Source organism: Bubalus kerabau, chromosome 2 (assembly GCF_029407905.1).
Source record: "Bubalus kerabau isolate K-KA32 ecotype Philippines breed swamp buffalo chromosome 2, PCC_UOA_SB_1v2, whole genome shotgun sequence".
Taxonomy (NCBI): Eukaryota; Metazoa; Chordata; class Mammalia; order Artiodactyla; family Bovidae; genus Bubalus; species Bubalus kerabau.
The window spans coordinates 5,447,233-5,467,630 of NC_073625.1; the positions used below are offsets into that span (position 1 = coordinate 5,447,233).

The following is a 20,398-nucleotide window of genomic DNA, read 5'->3' on the forward strand; positions in this document are numbered from 1 at the left end:
TTCAACTTGTTGTGCTGGAGAAGACTCTTAAGAGTCACATGGACACCAAGGAGAGCAAATCAGTCAATCCTAAAGGAATTCATTGGAAGGGCTGAAGCTGAAGCTCCAATACTTTGGCTACATGATGTGAAGAGCTAACTCATTGGCAAAGACCCTGATGTTGGGAAAGACTGAGGGCAGGAGGAGAAGGGGACAAGAGAGGATGAGATGGTTGGATGGCATCACTGACTCAATGGACATGAGTTTGAGCAAGCTCCAGGACATAGTGAAGGACAGGAAAGTCTGGCACACTGCAATCCATGGTGTCACAGAGAGTCAGACACACCTTAGCAACTGAACGATGGCAGTCCACATGTTTATCTAGCTACATGTATGTGTATTTAAAAAATGGGAAATAGTAACTCAAATATAACTGGATGTGTTTTGACCTTAGAAATTCTACACACAAATGTAGGCAATTTAAAAAAGTATGCACACTGATTAAATTTGCTTCTATAAAGGTTTTATCTTATAGCTACTAGAATTTAGTAAAAAACTGGCATATTGCTAGGCTTGTAGCTTGAAAAATCCTGTCATAAACCTACTCTCATTGCCATGAAAATTTTCAGCCTTCCAACGTTTCTGTCTACAGTTTTTCTCCTTAAAACACTCACACTCCTCACCCCTCACCCACACAAACACGTCAGCACCTTAAGTGCTTCCATAATGCCAATATTGACCATTCAGTTAGAAATCACATCAGGAAAAAACAAACCTTATTACACTGAAGAAAATGTAAAGAGAAAGTAAGTTTACTACTCATAAAAAAAGCCATAGCAATAATATGTAAATAGCCAATGAAAAGATGAAATGAGCATACCATCTTCTGACTTCTGAGAGTATGAAGGAAAAGAGAAGAGAGTCCCAAAATCCTGACTCTTCTTGTCGTGGGAAGACTTTCTATTGAAGAGAAAGAAATCAATCACCACTTAAGTCACCATCTCAGCCTTAAGAATTTACACGTAATACGCACCGCAGGGTTATAATTACACAGCAGGTTAGCCCTCTCATGTGTTTCTCTTTGTGAAAACAGGGCAACCAAAGTCCTTTTTGCTCTTATAAGCATTAATGTGCATACACAGACTCCAGAAAAAACAATTACTTAACAGAAAAGCAAAAGTTCCAAGTTAATCAAAATACCACTAAGTTTTATGATTGACAGAACCACTTCAGAATTTAACGTCAGTAAATTATTGGCAAAAATCCAAGAAGAAAGTCTGTCTCCGTCAGAGGCAGCAATAATCTGATTTCTCACACTTTACTGCACATGGTAAAATACTTCCTTAAAAATCTGAAGCAGTTGACAAACTTCATATCCTACATGTTCCTGCTCCCACGCACCAGAGGCAAGACGAGTCAACCACGGCCAAAGCAAAGGAGGCAAAGCAAAGCTCCCGATTCTAGCGACGTCATAACTCAACTTGACAACCTTGGTTCAGAGAAATGCCCCACACACCCGCTGCCTAATTTTTTTAATGGCATTTTACTGGAACACAACTACACACATGCATTCACTATCGTTTATGGCTGCTGTTTTGCTACGGTGGCAGCACTGAGTAGTTCAAGAGGCCATATGGCTGCAGAGCCTAAAATGTTTACTATTCCAAATCTCTATGGAAAGCATTTGCCAACCTATGCTCTCAACTATAAGCAACAGTTACGTAAACAGCTACAATATAAACCCGGTTTATTCCTTCCTGGGGAGGGCCTTATCCAGAATGGTAACAGTTTCTTGGTGCTTTTACTGTGAGATCTGACAGATGCCAAGACACCCGACTGCACCGTGTCAGTCTTACTTACTCTGGAGCAGCTTTCGATTTGCCTGGTGAGAATGTGTATTCATCTTTATCTAGGCCATCTGAGGGGACAAACTCCTCCTCTCCGTCGTTTGCTATGGGAGATGCTTTGACCTTCAGCTCCTCCAAGTCATTATTGTCATCATCATCATCGGCGTCATCCTCCTCCTCTTCTGAGAAATCGAATGTATACTTTGGCCGTTCAGCTAGGACAAAAATAAAAATGACTTTAAACCCAGCTTTATCAAAGTGAAATATTATTCCAAACCATACACTTGAAAAATAATCCAGCAGTCTCTGAAAACATGCAAGAGAAAAAGACAAGCATTGGAGAATAAAAGTGCCCGAGTTTGGCCTCAGTTACGCAGACAGTCCTAACGTCCGGCCTGCACTCCTAGGAGGCTCCGGGGTCACGCTCAGGTGCCCGGAGAACGCGACATGACCCTGATGAGCGCATCAGGATGCCGCTTTTCATGCTTAAAAGATACTCCAAACAGTGAGGAAAGGAGACGTGGCCACTGTAAAAGTGACTACTAATATGCGACTCCCCCATTTCTGCAATTACAAAGGACAACTTGTATATCTTTAGAAAGTGCTTTCTCTTAACTTCTTACATAAAAACTTCTATCATCTCTATTCACAGTAGTTTTACCATGAAATAACAGAAATAGTAATTTTTCAGATGAATGAGGAGAAACAGTTAAGATCTCAATATATTAGCAAAATAATATAACACATAAAAATCACCCACAGGAAAGTTATCACCAACCTAGATAGCATATTCAAAAGCAGAGACATTACTTTGCCAACAAAGGTCTGTCTAGTCAAGGCTATGGTTTTTCCTGTGGTCATGTATGGATGTGAGAGTTGGACTGTGAAGAAGGCTGAGCACCAAAGAATTGATGCTTTTGAACTGTGGTGTTGGAGAAGACTCTTGAGAGTCCCTTGGACTGCAAGGACATCCAACCAGTCCATTCTGAAGGAGATCAGCCCTGGGATTTCTTTGGAAGGAATGATGCTAAAGCTGAAACTCCAGTACTTTGGCCACCTCATGCAAAGAGTTGACTCATTGGAAAAGACTCTGATGCTGGGAGGGATTGGGGGCAAGAGGAGAAGGGGACGACAGAGGATGAGATGGCTGGATGGCATCACTGACTCGATGGACGCGAGTCTGAGTGAACTCTGGGAGTTGGTGATGGACAGGGAGGCCTGGTGTGCTGCAGTCCATGAGGTCGAAAAGAATTGGACATGACTGAGCGACTGATCTGATCTGATGGAGAAGGGCACACTGGTATAATGCAAATAAGCTTTACTATAATTTCTAGCATATACTATGGAATAAAATTTTAAAGTCATTTGGGTGCTATGCCACTTTATACTTCATTTTAAATGTATGGGAAAAGCCTAAATACAATTTTAAAGCTGTTAATAAATTAATTTTCATGTAACTTGATAAACTATTAAAACTCACCTCTGAACTAATGCAACACTGTAAATCAACTATAGTCTAACAAAAAACATTTTTACCTCTGTTATACTACCTATGTACTTTATGAAAAGAAATTCAATTACTTAGTGACTGAAGGCCTGAAATATAAAAGTATCTTCCAAAGAAAACAATCAGAATGCTTTTTCATTTTATGTAAATTAGGACTTAAAATTTGAGAAGAACCTATAAAATAGGACACTCATCAGTTTTTAAGTATTTGAAGACTTCAAGTTAATAAATATTCAGAAAGGATCAAATCACATGCTTAATACTAATATACACTAGCAAAACGGGATTCTACAACCTAAACTCTGGCACTGCAATTATCTAAATAATGCTGTGTGCATATGAACCAGACTATAAAGTAGGGAAATTTCTCATGATAGAAGAGACAGACAACACAACAAAAGGAAACCAACGCAGCACGGCCTTTGGACCCCACGCTGCCTATGGACCCAGGACTGCCCATGGACCCCGCACTGCCGATGGACTCCTCGCTGCCGATGGACCCATCGCTGCCGATGGACCCCGCACTGCCGATGGACCCATCGCTGCCTATGGACCCAGGACTGCTAGTGCCCTACACCAAGGTACACACGTGTGTGCTCAGTCACTCAGTTGCATTCAACTCTTTGCAACTCCCTTGGGCTGTAACCCAGCAGGCTCCTTTGTCCATGGGATTCTCCAGGCAAGAATACTGGAGTGGGATGCCATGCCCTCCTCCAGGGGATCTTCCCGACCCAGGGATCGAACCCGTGTCTCCTGCGTCTGCTTGCACTGGCAGGTGGATTCTTTACTACTGAGCCCACATCAAGGTACATTTTCTAGCAAACATCTCCAAACTCTGGACAGAATGTAACCCAAACTTTATCGTAAAAGTCAGTAAGAAAACACTTTCTCCAGATTTCACTTTGGAGAAATGTATGTCCAATTTTGCTAGAAAAGATCACTCTATAAAGAAGGCTTTTTGGACTTTTTGAACTAACTTCTGAAATATGAATGGTTTACTACTTCAGTAATATTGATGATACTAACAATACCAACTTATGAGTAATACTAACTTTCTCAAACCACAAAAAAATGATAAAATAAGTATAAAATATACCAGCCGCTCTCCTAAGTAAAGAGTCTCTTGGAATAACCACAGGTTCTGTTTCTTCCAAGTCACTTTCTGACTTGGATTCATCATCTGACCAAGGATTTCGTTTCTTTACTTTCTTTGCACTCGGTTTACCAGATGACGTAGGTGTTTTTCTCACCCTGGTACCTAAAAACAAATGAGTAACAATAAGGTATGTATCAACACTTATCTAAATATCATTAGTAAAAATAAAACTATTATAACTAAAAGTTCATTATAATGTTTGTGAGAACCGAAGATATTACTTCACCTACCAGAAAAAAAGCACAAAGAATCTACTAATGCCCTGAACATACACATTTTCTCACAAACAAAAAACTGTGTAATGATTCCTCACCAGGCTCTTTTTTCTCCCTTTTGGGTTTGGGACCTTTGTTTACAGGAGCTGATGGGATCAATGCTTCTTCTCCGCCTTCTATTGCTGCTCCACTGAACTCTTCATCAAAGTCCACTTTCACTGCTGTGGCATCCAGATCACCCTGCGCATGAAAAAGAAGCCAAGCCATCAGGAAAAATACAAGCTGAATTAATGTCATATGTACTTTAGAGGTACATTTCCAGTCAATAGATAGCTCTTCTGTATCAGATGAATAAAAAGAATGCATGGGTCTACTGAGGCCCTAAGAGATGACACTGACCAGACCACGCTTCTCATGTAGCTGTGGAAAACAGTCCTCTCACCACCCTCATCTATTAGTGCATTCTGTGAGATGACAGCTACTTAAAAGCAACTGTAGGAAATAAGTGGCAGCTTCTGATTATCCAAGGGACTTTCAGACTCAAAGTTAAGGACAAGGTACCAAAGGTACCTGAAAAAATTCATTGCTAGAGCTCAGGCCTCTATCCACTAGGAAAAAACCTTCAGATTATTGAAGATAATAAAAATAATCTTTAGATTATTATTATGAGAATAAAACATGACATGTCATATACTGCTAAGCATAAGACAAAGTCCCCTGACCCTGAAATGGAGAAAGAACAGAGTGACCTGTGAGGAGATGTGAGCAATCCTGCCCAGGGCCAGACAGACAATAGGGAAAAGGAGCCCTTTCCACTGGGTACTGAAGACTCGGGTACATCCACCAGTGAGCAGAATGAGGAGGGAAAAGACGATGACTCAGTCTGCTGGCACTCAAGGACAGCTGAGAGGAAAGGTCCATCATGTCTGACTCTCTGTGACCCCATGGACCGCAGCCCACCAGGCTCCTCTGTCCGTGGGATTCTCCAGGCAAGAGTACTGGAGGGGGCTGCTATGCCCTCCTCCAGGGGAGCTTCCTGACCCACAGATAGAACTGGCATCTCTTATGTCTCCCTGCATTGGCAGGCGGGTTCTTTACCACTAGCGCCACCTGGGAAGCGTAAGGGCAGCCAGGTGGAAGCTGAATCACTGCACACAAGGGGTCACTGTGTAATAACCAGTCTTGTCTTTTGGAAACATCAGCCTGGTGGAAAGAGATAAGACAGAGGAATGAAGTGAAGAAGGTAGAGTCGGGACTGGCTGACTACAGACAGGATTGCTGGAGCCACATGGCTCACCTTAAACTGCCTCAGAGAAAATATACTGAATCCTAAGATAGTGTCAGTGGGGACCAAGATAAAAGCGTGGATTTTGGGACTCTCTTATAGTCAGTCACCTAGGACCAAGTTACTGATTAAATGAGATACTCACCAGCTTCTGGCCTATGTTAGTGATGGCTGATCATGCCCAAAGCTAGATCAGGCAGAGGCAGGAGGGGAGTTTTAAAACTAGGATTAAGTCAGGCATGCTGAGTGTGTGGGGCTTGGGTGCATTCTGATGGCTGCGTTAGTCCAGCTCTCCTGGAACCATGACCGCTTCCGGACATCGATTCAAGAGTCATCAAGTGATAAACGCTCTGGGCACAAATGCAATCACTCAAGGAGAGTACAAAAGGCGCAGAGAAATGTGCTGAGAACGGATCCTGACTAACACCATGGGAAATGGAGAGGAGAGAAGCCATTTCCGAGAAGAGAAAGCTCTGTGTGCAGGTGAGCGTGTGAGACCCTGGTTCTCAGCACAGCAGGAGAGGGCTCCCCCGCACCCCAGTGCCCCATCTGGGGCTCCACTCTCTCTCTGCACAGAGAGCCCTCCAGCCTCACCCAGTGCCCGGGCTCGTCTCCCGAGTTCCCAGGTCCACTTGACACGCTCTGCTTCTAAACTCAGCCTGCCCAGAAAAGTCAGCCTTTCTCCTTGTGACCATCAGGCTCCTGCTTCCTCAGCTCTGAGATGTTTCTTTCCTCTGGCTAACTGACCCCCATTCTCTGGGAGGCTTTTAAATCCACTGTAACATCAATCAACCCAATGATAGAGGCTGTGTCTGATGATCTTTTAACTAAAGGTAAAAACAAATAGTAAAAGATGACAGTTTACTTCAAAAGCCAAACAGACCCTTTTCTACCGTAAGACTTCCTTAACTGGTCATGATACAGAACTAAAGTTTATGGTTTATACGTGTTGTTGCTACTGTTCCATGATTTTAATTTAGAATACTGAGTAGAATATTTCTCTTTTTAGAAATGGGATCAAGTTAAGTCTCACCCTTTACATGTATGTGGGTCCTTGAATATGTCTTCATCCTATGTATGGATCAACTGCTTTCATGAACAAATAACTTCCTATCACAGTGAGATAGCGATAGATTTAAAACAAAAAATATAGCATGATTTCATAACAGTAAAATCATGATTCCTGCAGAATCATTACTGAGGTGGAGCCCACCCATGAGCCGTGTGCTACCTTTCTCTTCTTCAGCAGCTTCTTGCTGGCATCTGCTTTCATGGCAGTGATCTCAGGAACCACTCTCCTGCCATAAGGGGAGGGCATCGTCTCTTCTAGCTGAAGCTTCTTCACCTTAGGTTTGCCAACCTTCCCCTTGATTGCTTTTCCGGCCATCCCAGCCAGAACGTCTTCTCGTTCCTGCGCTTCCACTTTCTGGAGGGGAATCATTAAGGATGGGGAGGAGGGTGGGGCATAAACAACTCATCAGAAAAGACAATTGGGACTGCAGAAGAAGTCAAAGCTCATTTTATTCACTCAGGAACAGAGCTTTCTTTTCAGGTGATCTAACCTAAGAAAAAAACAATTCTAAATCAGAAGGCCTGGGCTGTAGTCCCAGTTCTAGCTAACAAGCTTCTCATTTGTAAGACAAGGGGGTTGTAACTAAATGACCTACATGGTCCCGTCCAGCTCTAGAACCCTATGACATATTATGGGATCAGGACCTGCTGATGACCTGGTATCATCAGATGCCTAGCAAATCATACAAAAAGGCAGTTCTGGTAACAAATATGAAACCGTGCTTTACTCTTGCTTTACCTTGCTTCAATCTTAATGGATATTAATTTTTAAATGTGTAAGTCAGCAGGGAAAAGTCTCAAATTTAAAAAAAATAATTCATAACAACAGAAGAAAAGTATAAATCAAGGCAACACATGATACTGTGCTACTTGAAAGATCATTAAAATTCCAGAAATTTTATTAGGCAACTAATATACCACACTCATTCTTAAGAGTTTGAATTCTGACTTAGGTTATAAAACTAGAGCATGTGGAAAATAAATCAATGAAACAACTAAAACCGATAAATATAAGTAATATCATGATTAATAATAAATAGTAATTTACCTTGTACTCAAAATTAGATGATCATATTGCTACCATATTGCTATCATATTACTTGAATATAATTCTAAGATTTTAAGTGAGTTAATTGCTTAAAAATAAATTAGGCAATTTTAGGAAAAGTTTGTATTTTATATCTTTCTCTACATTTTTTCTTTTATTTTTAAAAATGGAATTCTACTTGGAGAAAACTAAATTTTAAAAAATTTTAAATTTCTCTATTAAAAGTCTAAAGAGACTATCATTCTACTTTTTAAAAATCAAATACCTATATTTAATCACACACACACACACATACATATATATATATATATATAGTTCTTACCTCTTTTGGGGGAAAACATTAAAATTGAAGCAATAAGCTAATTTGAAGTCAGTTAAGCAATTTTAATTAGTAGAGAGTATTAGAATTTAACTCATTCTAAAATTCCACTCCATAGCTTTTATTCATCTACATCAGACATAACCTTTTTTTATGACTTCATATAGCTAGAAGCTTAATCCTCTGCAGCTTATAAACACATTAACCTTTGTAGAGTTAAATGAAATCCTGAGATAATTTAATTTTAAAAACTTTCATTTTGTTTGATAAACATTACTCTTTCAAATATATTTTAATGGAGACTTAACCTACATCCAGTTCTTCAACAAAAGCTGCTAAATCTTCTTTCCAAAGATCTGAAGGAGATTTCCTTTTAAGATCACTGACCTCTCGCCCCTATAATAAAAAAGTAGTGTGATTTAAACATTCAGTTATAAATGTATAATTTTAAAATGGATAAAGGATATATAAAACTATTTTTGGAAAAGAAAAATAAATATATGGAAAACACTGAAATAATTTCAAATTATTTAACCCACAGAAGTTCATACTTTTGCATCTCTCTGTTTAATCAGTTCTTCAACTTTTTCTTTAGTAAGAGACCATAGAGACATATTTAAAATATAATTAAAATCAGGGCCTGAAGGAGTTCCTGAATCAGAGGAACTATCGTCATGCTGGTTTTGTGATTCTTCCTCTTCTGCTGCCTGCAAAAAATAATAAACTTTATATTAAAGTCCTGTATAATATGAAATCAATGTTGAATTTTACTGAATACTAAGTTTAAAATTCCACACATGCTACACTCTTAAAGCTACATCTTCAGGGTGGTGGGTTTATTTTAGATTATCTATGAAAATATATTTCCTATAAAAAATTTAAATTTTCTAAAAATGCAAAATAATGTCATCAAAAAGAATAGTATATTCAGCCTCTATTCAGGAATCTGGTGAAAAATTAACAGCTTGAGAAGACACGGCATCTTAACTGTAACAGAGCAGAAGTAACGCTCTATCGTGCACTTTGTCAGGTCTTTGCACTGGAGAGTGAATGAACAATTTGAAACCTAAAAAAACATGTTTTACAGTTATAATAAATATGTTAAGATAGTCAGTCCCTAAGGGTGAATTCTTTTCTCAAGCAAGAACACTCAAGTAAGAACTAAGAAAAATTCACTTAAGAGTTGAAGAGCTGGTAGGTTAGAGTAAGAATTGTAAGGGCTATTCAAAAATTGTATTCATAAGGTCTTTTTTTCACAGAAATAGTTACAATTAAAACAATCTTCTTACACTAATACTAAATTTCAAAATCCAATGAATTTATTATAAGTGACATCATCTTTAAAATTTTTTAAACAACAGCTATTAAAATAAAATTGAATCTCAATTGTTAAAGGCACTCAGATTATTAAAAATGACTGAGTTAGCCATGATACTCCATAAAACAAAAAGTTCACTTTCAGTAATCAAAAAAGAAAAGAAAAAAAGCCTTACAATTTAAAAAAAGTTTTACAATTTTAAATTTTCAGTAAAATAATGTATATATAAAAAAATTAAAGTTTAAGTTTATTTTAGAAGAGATAAAAATAAAAATTACAAAGAAAGATGCTTCATTGCATTCAAAGTATAAGCTCAACTAAGTAACATTATCCAAGTAAGGAATGCTGTTGTTCAGTTGATAGACTATATAAGTACCTAGATAATTTAGGACAAATTAATACAATCTACAGCTTTTAAAATTTCTTCATGAAATAGTGTGCTGCTATGGAATTTCTTACACTACTATTAAAATACTATTAGGGTGTCAGGTGTCATAAAATCCTATTTAGACCCACACTTCAGAAGTCTATTTGCTCTAGGTTTTAATGACACACCAAGTATTGTTAGTGAGTGCTCCATAAATGTGTGTATCTATCACTGTTAACATGAAGATGACTAAGGATACTTTCAGGGGAAAAAAGAAAAAAAACCACCGCTTTTCAAGTTCCAGTGACAATTCTACCATGCTTTTGATCTTCTAATTATCTACTTTATAATTCTCTCTCCTCCAACTCTACATAACAAGACACTCTTGTAAAAGCAGCTCCTTCTGTTTCTGAAACCCCCAAAGTGAACAACATGGTCAAGATGCTGAGAGATTTTTGAGGGTTACAATGAAAGTCCTGAAACCAAGCATGAGCTTTTACCCGTGAGGTCTATTTGCACCAGAAGGGCATTCTCAAACCCTAAACACTTTCATTTTTAAAAACTGAACATTAAACTCATTAGCTTACTAGCAAAATTTTTAAAGATATAATTTAAACCAACAGTGATACAGAAGGGCAAGTAGTGTATAAACCATAACTTGAGGTTTAAGAATACAATAAAACACACTGAAACGAAAGCAGGTGCTTAAGGCATCTTAATTTTGAATACTCTCCCACTTTGTCCTACCCACCTCCCTCAATGAATAAACCTATTATCTCAATATGTAAATTGATATAATTCATTTTAGTTTTACTCATTCTAGTATATGTCATTCTAATGACAGTTCAAAATTGAAAAAACTTTAATGTAAATGAAAGCAGTATTTCTATGTAGTTTGAAATATATGAAAAACATTATGGTTGAGAACACAAATGCTGGGAAGTTTAATGTTTCAGTGCAAGTTATATCATATAATCATAACTATTTTTTAAAATGCAAACATTATCAGTATTATATATGTATACAATATTCAATTAAGTATCTGAAAACTAATCATTTCCAAGTTTCTTCTTTTTTGTACATTTGTGTCCTCAATCACAATGTGGTATCACCTCTTTAAATTATCCACAACAGCAAGAAGCTAATTTTTGAGAGAACTCTCAAAGTTTCAATATTCCATTCACTGAATTAGTATTAGTACTCTATGATCTAAAATGGATAATTTAATTAACAAAACATCAGACTTTTAATCCTTAGTCCCAGGGTTTAAATCTCCAGCTAAAGATCTACGCCAAGATCAGAGCACACACATGGGGCTCAATAAATACGGCTAAGTATTAACCATTCCATCTCTCATATCCCCCGAGTACAGGAAAACCAGATCGAGGGAGTGGTGACTGCACACAATGACCGCAGACTGCCCGGGGTGGGGATCATTTACGCACGACCAGAGCAGTTCCTAGAGTGACCTGCACCACACACCACCACCACCACCACCGTCCTTTAACAGCAGCTCACGAAGGCCGAGGAGACGGAGCTACCTCCTCAACCCTGGAGCCACAGTCGAGGCCCAGGCAGAGCCACACTGGCCACGTGCTTTGTGGCGGGTGTGCACTGCCAATTCCTGTACCATATCCGTTTCATGGATAAACAGAAGACTTCAGTCTCCAAACACACCACTTAGCACCATTAGCAGTACTAAATTCAAAATTCAGGGGTTGGGTTTTTGGTTCGCTTTGGAAGTTGCTTTTAAAAGCTTCTCTGAATGTCTCATTCTGCAAATGATTACCTTTTCTTGTGCTTCTTTCCAGGCTTTCACTGGGTCAGATTCATAACCTCTCTGGACTAACATTTGAATCAAATCTTTCTTTGACCTATTCTCTATGTGAGGGAAAAATAAAGTTAGGATCAAGAAAAGAGATTCAATTTGTATTTGTTTATATTCTACTGATAAAAATGTCTTCTATTAATAAAGTTTTTTTTTTTCCATTTTAATTAATGTTCAAATTTTTAAAGGTTGCATCTTACCTATAGTGATTTTCCCTTGTATCTTCTCTAAAATGAAACGGGCTTGATTATTAAGCTTAGTAGATTCTGCTCCCAACATTCCTACAAGCCACTCCTTTCGTAAACCATAATAGCTTAATCGTAAATCAAAGAATTCTTTCAAAATATCTTGCACAGTTTCATACTTCTTCAGACATCCCATATGATCAAAGAGTACCTATGCAAAACACAAAATTTCCAAAGATTATATAAATCTGTGTTGGTATTTTTAGCTTGTATTATGTCCTACAGTATTTAAAATAACCATAATACACTTACATGAATACACACCACTCCTAAAAGCCAGAACCAAAATTATTCAGCACATTTCTGTGAATATTCCTTCGATAACTTTGAGAAATGCATAAAATTTCAATTCTCAAAACTATGAAAATATCTTACATTGGAATAAATTTTTAAGATAGGATCTTAAAATAAGGTTCTTATTTAAAACTATATAAACTATGGCTATAAAACCACCTAATATTTTTTTCAAACTAAAAAGAAACACATTCTATCTGTAAGTTTTTAAATGTTAAAGTTCTCTCTTTCCCATATATTCAGCAGATGTGCATTTGCCTCTCCTTTGATTTTTTGAAATGTGCTATAATTCACTCAAACTTCAATCTAGGGAGAAATCTTACTTCTCTATCCTTTTTATCCTTTTTCTATCAGTCATGGCACTTTTTCTGTCATTGTGCTATTGCTGGATTTTTTTTTCTTTTTTAAGTCTAAAAGCTAATTTGGAATGGAATGAGAATAATCATACATACTTTTATTTTCCTCCTCAATTATTTATAAGCTTAATAAAGCAGATTATAGTTACAAGAGGACGAGTACTTCATAATTAAAATGCTAATAGAGACAGAAATAAGGCACACAGAAAGCCTGCAATAACCACTCCCAGAACTTCAAGTCTGTGTGTCAAAGTATGGGTACCCTGTGTGTTCAAGCCCAGATGCAAAATGCAGAGCTGGGATTAAGAGTAGAGGATAATATTAGAGGAAAAGGAAAGTACCTCTAGATTCCTCAGCAAACATACAAGGGGAGAAGCATTCAGACTTACTACATTCACTTGTGTCATGAAGCCGGTTGCAAAAACCCCACTTACAAAATAAAAGAAAGGTTAAATTCATAGTAAATCTAGTTCACGTACCATGGAATTACAAGTAAGAGTAGTTTGAAGTTTAAAAACTTTGTGCAATCCAGCAGCTTCTGCTTGTGCTAGCTTCTCTTCAGTCATTTTCACCACAAATTTCACAGTTGTATCAGTATGATATTCTTTATAATCAGAAATTAATGCTGGTGTTTTATCTGTTCCATTTAGCATAGGTTCTAAAACCTGTTCTTTGTATACCTACAAAAGATTAAAAAATAAGTAATTCTTTCATGACACACATTCATGTTCTTAAACTACAAGTCACACACTCTTGAAATCCTCAATTCCAGCCAGGAGAAAAAGGGGAAACCTCCAGCTCCAGCATCTCCGGCCCAGCCACTGCAGTCAGCAACATGCGGGGGTCTTAGTGGAGAAAGACGACGACAAGGGCACGGCTCTGATCTGCTCCAAGGGTGCAAAGCGGCTGAGAGTGCAAACAGGGTGGCATCAGCTAGAACTGACAACTTGACACCGGCCTATACTGACTGACGTGAATTTACGGACCACACTTGCAAGGGTTCCAAACATTATTCCTTACTCATTTCATATGCTACTCATTTCGGTGTAAACAAGATAACAGTCTTTTGAAAAGTTAGCTTCAGTCATTCTACATTTAGATAAGTTAAAAAACATTTTAATTACAATTTGAATATTCACAAGAATGTGTCAAAAATGCATGCAGGAATGTTTAAACACTCTATAGACTCAGGGCAAACAGAGATGGCATCCCATTCAAACCAGAACACGCTGTCTAATGCAACCGCCCTCCTCAGGCAGCTTGCATCTTGTACCAACCTGTGTCCAAGTTCTGACAGGGAGCTCGGTAATCTCCACCGTGTTTCTATCCACCACAAATATCTCACCACTGACTGCATACTGGTTTTGACCAAGTTCTTGGATCGTTCCTTTAAAGTTTTTGTAGTTTGGAAGCTGAAGAGAGAAATAAAAATCCCTTAAGGGCCCAACTCCTCACCGAGTGCCCCCTCTGAAGGCCCCCAGTCAGGAGCTCTTGCCAGCTCAGGTTCACATGACTGAATCCAAATTCCTCTCGTCCACAGCAGGCCCTCTCCACACAATCGCTCGGGCTTGAATTCACAGCTTCTGTTCTCAAAGGCCCAGCATTCCCTAACCTTGAAACCTTAGCGTCATCTTTCCTAGTCTTCCAAGAATATTATCTTTTTTTTTGTCCCCAGTCTATTACCTAAATCCTTCCTGCTCCTGTAGATTAAAAATTCTCTAAATTCAGATTCCTCAGATGTTATGTTAGCTCTGCAGTCCAGAGCCAATGATCTGCCTTCCAGATCACTACTTATACATCTCGAATATTTTGAATATTTTCACTGTCCTCTACCCAGCATGCCCTCACACCCTATATAACTATATGAGTCTCACTCAGCCCCTCAGGCAAATGACAAGCCTCCCCCCCCGCTTCTCTGATCCCTATGCGTTACTATCACTAAGCAGTCAGGTGCACAGCAGAGCACATTTCTCCTGGTACACTGAGCAACTAGCACTGTCCTCTGTCACTTGTGAACACATGCCCAGATGTCCTGCCTCGACAAAAGATTAACTTTTTGAAGACAGGGATCATAATATTTTATCTCACCACTTAGCACAGTATCATATATAGAAGATTATATATATGTGTGTATATATACATACACACATATGTATATATAAGAAACATATTAACTTAATAATGTATCTGAAATAATTAAAATAAAATGCTCTAATCATTATAAGTAATTTGATACTCCTGTTAGAAATATTTTAAAGTACTTTATTTAGAGGAAAAACAGATTTAAATCACACTCAATCTAATTTTTTTAAATACAAAAATGAAATAAAACTTGGAGAGAAATACATAAAAATATTAAGCTTCTATATACATGGAGTATGTTTTCCTCTTTGCTTATGAATCTAGACGATTTTAAACTATGTAGAAGAGGGTAAAGCATGTCGAGAGGTTTTCCTTAGAGGGAGTCAGGGAAGAGCTGAACAATCGATGATGTGAGGCAAGGGGAAAAGTAAATATGGAGGCATATTAAAATACCTGCAGTGTGTTTTTAAGTATCCTCATGACTCTCTAACATGATTTAGTTGCTGAAGAACAATAAAAAGTTGCATATAACTTTATCATATAAGCCTTATTCTTTATATAATTTAGACATTTGAAAGTCTGAAAAAAGCCTGAAATACTTTTACATTAAAATTTTAATAAAGTTTCTCCCCATAAGCCTTATCTGCAGGCTTTTTGCAAACTTTATCTTTTACTGTAAGCACACATCAAGTTCTACACTAAGAAAGTCCTTACTGTCTAAAATACGTTCTAAAATGAAAATGGTTCCATTACTTTTCTAAAATTACTGACTTTGTAGTTCACACAATATCATTTGTTAAATACAAAAAACCAATATAAGCAGTAAATTCTGCATCATTACCATGGGCTGAGGATCCAGGCCATCGAGCATTCGCCTGACATTGTTCACAATCTCTCTGGCATCGTAGTTGGGCAGCTTACAAGCCCATCCTGTGCCAATGCCCTCAGCACCGTTTATTAAAACCATGGGAATTATGGGAATATACCACTCAGGCTCCACACGCTGATTATCATCATAAAGGAATTTAAGCAGGTTGTCATCCACAGCAGGAAAAAGCAGTCTTGCTAAAGTGCTAATGAAAGGAAAAAAAGAAACATGCAGCAATGTCACAGTTTGGAAAAAAAAAAAAACTTTATACGTGATTACTTTACATGTCAGAAATCTTTTAAAATAATGCCTTTAAAATTTTTGGTTACAAGTGCTTAATTTAAACTTAACAATAAAATTTACTTGACCTTATTACCAAATGTATTTCTCTCAGGCACAAAGCCAGAATAAAACAGCCCTGTTTTACTTATTACTTACTGACTAACCTGCCTAAATTCTTCATATTGATATATAACCTGGTAAGGATTTCCTCTTATTCTGACTAAACCACAAAACCCACTTTCAGCCTAAATAGTTAGATCAGAAAAATCCTGACATTCATTAGGACTGGCTTCACCAATAATTCATAAAAACCGAGATCAACTAATTTCATTCTGTATGTGATCAAATACTTTGGAACATTCACCCTGAAATAACACTCAAGCTTCTCTCTCCATAGTTAAGTTAGTTAAGACGCTCAGTCCTGTCCGATTCTTTGCAACCCCATAGACTGTAGCCTATCAGGCTATTCTGTCCGTCCATGGGATTTTCCAGGCAAGAATACTGGAGTGGGTTGCCATTTCCTTCTCCAGGGGGATCTTCCCAACCCAGAGATTGAACCCAGGTCTCCCACATTGTAGGCAGATGCTTTTACCATCTGAGCCACCAGGGAATATGGCTCTCTCTCCATAGCTACACTTCTATTACACCTTTTGTTAGTTCCAATAACCTTCAAATAGTACTTATCCATTATATCTGCAAATGATTACCTCAACATTGTGAAAATATAACGAGGGCTTGCAGCATCTTTGCCCCCGTGAAGTCGAGTTCCAAACTGACCAATAGGCTGAAGCAAGTTGATGTTGTTGCTCCCCACAAAGTTCTGAGCCAAGTTCACAATAGTCATCATCAATGCTTGCTGCAGAACAGACACAGAATACATTCACAAAGTTCCTCCATGAATCTCATTTTTATTAAAACACAAATCCTCAATTCTTTAACATTTCCAAAGACCTCATAAAAGGAAAAACACTTGATTATGCTGAATTATCCTATTATCATTCTTCATGCCAGTAGTATAGCTCTCAGTTAATCCCAGTCTCCATGCCTGCTTACTTCTCCATGATGATAAGCAGACATCTCAGCAACAGACCCAGCCAACTGTGCGACTTTCACTTCGCGTTTATCATTCCTCTTGAAACAGGTAAATAAAACTTTTCGTTGACCTGGTTTAAAACCTGATTTTAAAAAGAAAAACCCTCTTTTAAAAATATTACTCAAGACTGAGTTGCAATGTTTCTTTTAGTGGCAACAATGTTCTATATATTCAAGAGAAAAAAGCAAAGATAGAGTCTGTTTACAAAAAATCACTAAAATTGCTGAGACTCTAACAAAATGAGTACCTAATATCATCTTAAGCTATTCTAAAAGTGAAGAACCAATTGAAAGACCCCTTCTCGTCTTAAAGAAGTGCAGGGTGGCACCAAATTCCTTTCACAGGAGCTTTCAAACACTCATATTCCCAAAATGCCAGTTGTGATCAAAGTATCAGCAAGTCATCAAATAGCCTAAAAACTATTATTAGAATACCCTAAATCTGGAATGCTCTTATAAAGAAGAGATCTGTTCTGGTAATTAAGAATGCAGGCTTTAGAATCTCACTAATCTGGATACTCTTCTCAACTTAGCCATGACTTTCTACAACTTACTAAACCATCAAGTCTCAGTGTCTTCTCAGTGTAACATAAATAATTACCTTCTTAATAGGGTGACCATAAGGATTACATGAGATAATATAAGCAAAGCACTCTGCTTCCTGATCATTTTTCCTGCTCTAGACCAAGGAGCACAGTAATAAACTTTTCAGTATATACCAGCTATCATCATTACCATGGGCCCCAGAGCACAAAGCAAAAGGATAATAAAATATGGCCACTTTTCTTGAGAATTTTATAATCTAATTGAGCAGGCAAAATTAACATAAGTAAAATAAGAGGTACACACTACTGGCATAGAAGTTGACAGCACCTGGGACCAAATTAGACTGCAACTTCTAACGAAGACTTCAGAGACCGGATGTGACCTAAAGCTAGAACTAGATAGATTATAGAACCATCTGTTTTAGCTGAAAAACCAAGGGACATAAAGATGAACTAATTTTTTTAAAGTTATAAAATCAAAATGCTCTAGATAAAAGACTAAAATCTGCTCCAACTACTCAGTAGCAGTCTAATTTTTTGTCATGTTACATAAGCTAAAGCATTAAATTTTGGGGACTAAGGTCTAGGGCCATACCACCCTGAATGAGATTTATCTTGTCTGATCTTGAAAACTAAGTACGGTTGAGCCTGGTTAGTACTTGGATGGGAGGCTCTGGGTACTGAGGAGTAAAGGTGTTTTTAAAATTCGGTCTGATAAATACTCTGCTGCTAAGTCACGTTAGTCGTGTCCAACTCTGTGCGACCCCACAGACGGCAGCCCAACAGGCTCCTCTGTCCCTGGGAGAACTTATCAAAATCACATTTTACTTTTTATTTTAAAAAGTCTCCAATAACTTGGAGCTAAAACTTTAAAAATTTGCAAGCTATTAATAATTTATTTAGAAACTCAAAAAGGGCTTAAGATTCAAATTAAAGAATATAAAATATTTCAAAACTTCTAAAACATCTCAAAAGCAACTTTAGAATTTAAAAAATTATTATAAGGATGGGTTAAAATACATGAAATTAAAATACACACAATAACATTCAAAAACGAACAAGCTTCTTAAACAAAAGCTACTTACCATCAACAAGAGATGGTATAGATCTTTCATTGTCTGAGTTTGAGAAGAGAATCAATTCCTTGTTGATAAAATCATTATAAGTCAAATGCTTGGTTGCTGTACCATATAAGAATTGCTAAGGGAAAAGTCACATAGCAATTACGTCATTATTACTACATGGATTTTTAGCCTTTCTCTTTCTTACCCCAGATGACAGCTCTTTATGACTAACCTCTGGTAAGCCATGTAACCTACGCTGTCTCCGATCTTCCATAAAGTTCGTTAACCATTCTTTTCTGTCATCGATCTTCTTCTTACTGAATGCCTGAAAAATTCCAGATAATTTAATACATTAAAAAAATTAATTTCACTATAGAATTAAAATTTACAAAAGCAAATAACTAATTATTAATTTCTGTGAAATTATAAAGTCTTTTCCAATACACTTTTATCAAAAATACATTTGAATAGAGGTCTCTGAATTAAAGAACTATGAAAGAAGAGCATAATCTGAGGTGATGGGGAATGACACTAAGATTAACTAGGCTGGGCTTAGAATTAGAGAGAGACATCCCACAGCAAGCCAAGACTGGGAGGGGAAGGATGGCAGACAGAGGGAAAGGGCATTGGGAGAGATTTCTTTTTTAATTTTTAATTGGAGTTTAATTGCTTTACAATGCTTTGTCGGTTTCTGGTGTACAACAGCATGACTCAGCCATAAGTACACAGATATGCCCTCCCTCTGGAGCCTCCCTCCCTCCCCCATCCCACCACTCTGGTCAACAGAGCACCGAACTGGGCTCCCTGTGCTCTACAGCAGTGAGCTACCTTATACATGGTAGTATATGTATGTCAATGTGACTCTCAATTCATTCCCCACCCCTCTGTCTAGAGAGATTTCTTAATTAACTTTGTTACCAAGGTAATGGCAGCATCATCTTCAGGACCAGCGTATCTAAATAAGATACGGTGCCTTTCCATATCAGCAAAATATTCCTTGGCTTCCTTAGCTGTACTGGTACCCAACCCTGCACAATTTTTAAAATGAAAGTAAAAATAAGCCAGACAGAAACAAAAAGACAAATACTGTATGATCTCACTTATATGTGGAATCTAAAAAAACAAAAAGTCAAACTCATAGTAACACAGAGTAGAATAGTGGTTACCAGGGGCTGAGGGGAAAAGGGAAATAGATGTCAGTCAAAAGTACAAACTTTCAGTTATGAAATGAATAAATTCTGGGGAATCTAATTACAGCACAATGCCTATAGTTAATAATACCATACTGCATATATGAAAATTACTTAGAATAGACATTAAATGTTCTCTCAAAAAACAAAAAGCTATAGAAATGATTAACAAAATCCAGAATGTAGGAAATGATACAGGACAAACTATCCAACTTTTTAAACAAATAAATTACACGGAAAACAGAAAAACAATGTAAGATTTAATAGACCTATCAACCAAATGCAGTGTGTGGGCTCTGTTTGGATCCTGATTCAAAAAAAAAAATATATATATATATATAAATGAACATTTTTAATATAATCAGGAGAATTTTAACAGATTGAATATTTAAGGTTATTATAGAAAGGTATGATAATGGTATGATGGGCAACAAAAAATC

General features: G+C 37.4%; 1 protein-coding gene across 5 annotated transcripts in view; it reads right to left on the reverse strand.

The window, feature by feature from the left end:
- Window positions 1-20,398, reverse strand: part of TOP2B (DNA topoisomerase II beta) — a 97,776-nt gene that overhangs the window by 7,048 nt on the left and 70,330 nt on the right. For all 5 annotated transcript variants that reach the window (XM_055566922.1, XM_055566921.1, XM_055566920.1 and 2 more), the window contains exons 16-32: window positions 19,687-19,796; window positions 19,001-19,093; window positions 18,790-18,904; window positions 17,121-17,242; window positions 16,775-16,923; window positions 15,759-15,990; window positions 14,113-14,247; window positions 13,315-13,515; window positions 12,141-12,336; window positions 11,902-11,993; window positions 8,979-9,134; window positions 8,740-8,823; window positions 7,221-7,415; window positions 4,803-4,944; window positions 4,430-4,591; window positions 1,840-2,041; window positions 860-939 (exon numbers count right to left, since the gene is read on the reverse strand). In XM_055566922.1, the coding sequence (XP_055422897.1) occupies window positions 860-939; window positions 1,840-2,041; window positions 4,430-4,591; window positions 4,803-4,944; window positions 7,221-7,415; window positions 8,740-8,823; window positions 8,979-9,134; window positions 11,902-11,993; window positions 12,141-12,336; window positions 13,315-13,515; window positions 14,113-14,247; window positions 15,759-15,990; window positions 16,775-16,923; window positions 17,121-17,242; window positions 18,790-18,904; window positions 19,001-19,093; window positions 19,687-19,796 (2,466 nt within the window). The remainder of the gene's footprint in view (window positions 1-859; window positions 940-1,839; window positions 2,042-4,429; window positions 4,592-4,802; window positions 4,945-7,220; window positions 7,416-8,739; window positions 8,824-8,978; window positions 9,135-11,901; window positions 11,994-12,140; window positions 12,337-13,314; window positions 13,516-14,112; window positions 14,248-15,758; window positions 15,991-16,774; window positions 16,924-17,120; window positions 17,243-18,789; window positions 18,905-19,000; window positions 19,094-19,686; window positions 19,797-20,398) is intronic.